This window comes from Bactrocera latifrons, unplaced genomic scaffold, assembly GCF_001853355.1.
Source record: "Bactrocera latifrons isolate USDA-ARS-PBARC rearing strain unplaced genomic scaffold, ASM185335v1 scaffold_123, whole genome shotgun sequence".
NCBI lineage: Eukaryota > Metazoa > Arthropoda > Insecta > Diptera > Tephritidae > Bactrocera > Bactrocera latifrons.
The window spans coordinates 975,983-980,211 of record NW_017534664.1 but is presented as its reverse complement, the minus strand read 5'-3'; the positions used below and the strand labels follow the sequence as shown (position 1 = coordinate 980,211).

Below are 4,229 nucleotides of genomic sequence, written 5' to 3'. Positions count from 1 at the left end.
GCACTCACCTGTATTCTTCGTAAAAGTCTCAACACTTTCAAGCGCGTTTGTTTTGCGTAAAATGCGTATAACACAAGCGAATATAAACAATTATTAAATATACTACTTTAGTTATTAAATTTTTTTAATACTTTATTCATATTTTACAAATATTTACAGTGTTTCAATATTAAACAACGCTAATAATATGTTTACTTACAAATACATACACAACGTATTATTTGAAGCGTTAAAAACGGACACATACACATTATTTCTTGCAATTGCTACAACTATGTATGTATGTATGTATAGGCAGGCTTTCTGACATATGTATACGATTTGATAAAATTATAATAAATTCAAAMAAAGAGTCTCTATAACTATTTACACTTTATAAAAAAATGCAAAATCAAAGTGTCTTACCAGCTAAACTCGCTAAAAACGCAAAACAAGCTCTATTCACCTCATTATATTTTTAACTTAGCGATGCTAACAGCTCAAGCAGTAGTGCAATAATTTATGTTTAAGCCTATCCCCAAGTTGGCACTGCCACGTATCTTTTCTAATGTTCTTTGCAAATTTTTCTTTGCATTTTTTTGCGTTTTCGTTGGCAGCGCTTGCAATTTACTAAGCGTCGCTTCAGTTACTTTACTTTTGTGAAACTATTGCAATTGCTAACCAACTATAAGTAATTTACAAATCTTAGATATTATATTTAGATGTGATTTTGCCTAAAATTACGCAAGCGCCGTTAACATGTGCCTGATTTTCATTTTATTTTAATTGTGTGTTTTTTTTTCAGTGTTCTATTTTCTAGTAATTAAATTTAATAAATTTTAAAAAATTCTTGCAATTTTTCGTTCTTAAATACTTTTTTGTTCTTGWTGCTGTTTTTATTTTTTGTCTCTTATTTTATGGTGTTCTGTTCGTGTATGTTTTTGTTGTTGCTTTTGTTTTTAATTCTTTTGTAGGTGGTTTGATGCTTTCGTTGAGCTGAATTCACACTGTCACTTAGCATACTTTTAGGCAGGCAGGCATGTTTGCATGCATATGTATATGCTTGTGTATATAAATGCTGTTGTATATGTGTCTAGTTTCGTACGCACTTCTTTACTTTCTATTTATGTGCTTGTTATCGCTATATTTATATTGTTGTTATTGTTATTTCTTTCWCGATTTTTTTTTACATTTTCGCTTCTTTTAAAACCTTCTGTTGTTGCTTTTTTGTTTCGCTTATTTATTTGTTGCTTATATTTCGTATATTTATTGCTGGCAGGATCTCTTTGTTAGTAACTTTACTGTTGTCGTCCACCTTCGACTCAAACTGTCTCGCGTCTGTTGCGGTATGTGTGGGTGTGTCTGTGTGTGTACATGCTGCTGCATGTGTAACACACTGTAATACATTTGCTGTATTTTTTAAGCTTGTGAAATTCTTTACGGTAGGCCTTTGATGTTTCACTTTCTTTAACCGTTCATTTATTTATACTATTTTCTTCTTTTTGTTGCTGTACAATTTCCGTGTGTTTTTCTATTTCATTTTTATGTTGATTTATATATTTTTTAAYTGTAGAACATTTTAGTTACAAGAATTTTTAGCAAATTAAAATTGTTAAAATACGAAAATATTGTCTTTCAAAAGTTTAAAAAGTTCAGTCTTTAGTGGTTTGTCGCACTACCTGCAAATAAAGTGAAGAAAAAATAAAGATGTTTAGTTTTTAATGAAAATGTTTGTTTTATTATTGTCCCTATAATTTTTTTTTTGCATTAGCTTGAGATTAGATTGAGCAATTATGTAAGGCAAACTGGTATCGAAACTCATTGCGGAGGAGAGAGACAAAAAGGSCAGTAGTACAAGAGGCAACCTTAAGTGTTGTTGAGGTAATCTTCAACAAGTGTTACGGTACTTTGTTATACTGGACCGTAAATTCGCATACAAAATGCCGTTGGAACGAACGGAAACAGTGGTCTCTGCATTGCGAGGTCACTAAGAACCAGCCCAACGGCTGCACTCGTAAGGCTATTCTACATACCAGCAATCGACATTGCAGTGGGAAAAGCTCTACAGAAAAACCAAGTACAAGATTGGCGGCGTTAGATAAATTCTCTACAAGGTTATTCACGTCAATAAGCTGGGGGTTGACGAATAGAGCAGATCACGTGAGGTTACACGCTACTTTTTAGGGATGGTTTCAAGTCACACYACAAGAGATAGTTGGTTGGCAATCATGATCTACTCAGGCGGATCAAACATGGCTAATGGAGTGAGCGCCGAGGTAAATTGCTCGGAACTGGATCTTAGGCGATCTTTCAAGTTRCCTGAATACTGMAGTATCTTCCAGATGAAAGGCTAATGAGGTCAGGTAACAAGACGAAAGGGATTAATATGTATGTCGAGTATCAGCTGGCAATCAAGACAATAATCTCACAGCATATTACGTCAGAGATTGTTYTTAGAAGCACGGAGGCAGTAAATTTAGCTGCAGCATACACCTATACTGGGTTGCAGGCCACAAAGGAAAATGAAAACACGATACAATTTCCGAAAGCACTGGTATGCGAATATGAGGGTCATGTAGGATAATTATAGTAAAAGATGGTTGATTTCCAACGACTACTTGTAACTTCACAGCATCACATTCGAACCGTATGAATATTAGTAACGGTGATAAAAGCAGATTAGGCGGAAATTTGTCATGAAGGAGGTGCTGTGATACATTCTATGATTCTGTTCAGCCTTATCTAGAACTCGTTCTATACATCTGGGAACTTCGTGGGTCAAGGGTCTACATCAGGTGTCAATATTGGATAAAGTCGCGACAGCCGGTATAATTATATGTAAGTATAAGTATAAGTATAAGTATAAGTATAAGTATAAGTATAAGTATAAGTATAAGTATAAGTATAAGTATAAGTATAAGTAAAAGAATTAAATTTATGTCACCGAAATAATCGATATTTTTCTAGCCTCAAATATATATTCCCAAAAATAGGTTTCGGCCATTTCAACTAACCTAGGTAGTATTTGAATAAGAATTATTTTTTTCTCTATAATTTTCTCTCTTCTTCGCTTTGAAAATAATACACATACAGGTATGTAAAAAAACACATATACTGAATTCATAAATGAAACTTACCTGGYGGTCAGACCACAGGTTCATTACTATAGACATCATTCGTATGCTTTGCGCTCGCCTTCTCTTTCATATTGCATTGCTAGAAAGGGACATAAAAAAATTTAAAATCAAAAAAAAAATCAAAAATATTCAAATAAATCAAGAATTTACAATTAAATTTTCCGCTTGTTAACTGAGCGCCAACCACCGAAATGCTAAATAACTTAAACGCGCGTATAAACAAGTCGAAATTAATAATGAAAACACATAAATTCTAAAATGCTATGAATTTTATGCGCACTGACACACRCCGGCAGCGCCAATCGTTAATCATGTTTTTTTTATGGACGCTGTGGAGTCTACATTATGTAAGGTGACGTCGCGAAAACAAGAAATTTCGATTCAATTTTAGGAATTAGTAGAACGCGTTGGCAACACCTGTCAATGTTCACGCCCAAGAAAACAATTAAACAAACAGACATCTATGCGTACTTTCAAAACATTACCTACGTTAAGGCGTTTGAGGTCATAAAGCGTATAATTACGATTATGTACGGGCGAAAACGCTTGGCCTGCCTACTTGAAATGTGTTCGGATGTTGGCTGCCGGTACTAGCCGCTGTTCGTTCGATCCTGAGTAACATAAAAAATTAATTAAAACAATTAGCAACGTTAAATTTCACGCCATTAAATTTCAAGCGCGTAAATCTTGTGTTCTACAAACGCATAACGGTTTTCGATTGGTTGGTGGTGTGGTACGGTGGTGGTTTGTCTTCATCTAAATATGGGAGCAGAGAATATCTGGTATACTATTTCGAATTATTTCAATGATGAAAATTTTTTGGAGTCAGGTCCGGTTCTTGTAGTTTCATTTTAGTTACTAATATTGCTGTGGGACGGGCTAAAAGGTGAAGTGGGCTAGTGATTGCAAGAACCGTGTTGTTCATGCGATTTGATTCGGAGTAATGATACATAAAGAACAGAATTTTTTTTTTTTTTTTTTGATGAAGTACTCTTGTTCGAGTCTTGTTTTTCGATCTGCTTCTTAAGTAGAACATGACACCAATGGATATTTTTTCGATTACTCAATAGAAAAACTTTTTCGAAATTATGTTTCGAATTATTGATAACCTTT

At 33.9% G+C, this 4,229-nt stretch overlaps 1 protein-coding gene across 1 annotated transcript in view; it reads right to left on the bottom strand.

The window, feature by feature from the left end:
* Positions 1 to 106: 106 nt before the first annotated feature.
* Positions 107 to 4,229, bottom strand: part of LOC108978513 (semaphorin-2A-like) — a gene marked incomplete in the record, with an annotated part of 245,604 nt that continues 241,481 nt past the window's right edge. The window contains 2 exon segments of the mRNA XM_018948851.1: positions 107 to 1,658; positions 3,117 to 3,195. Coding sequence (XP_018804396.1) covers positions 3,124 to 3,195 — 72 coding nt within the window.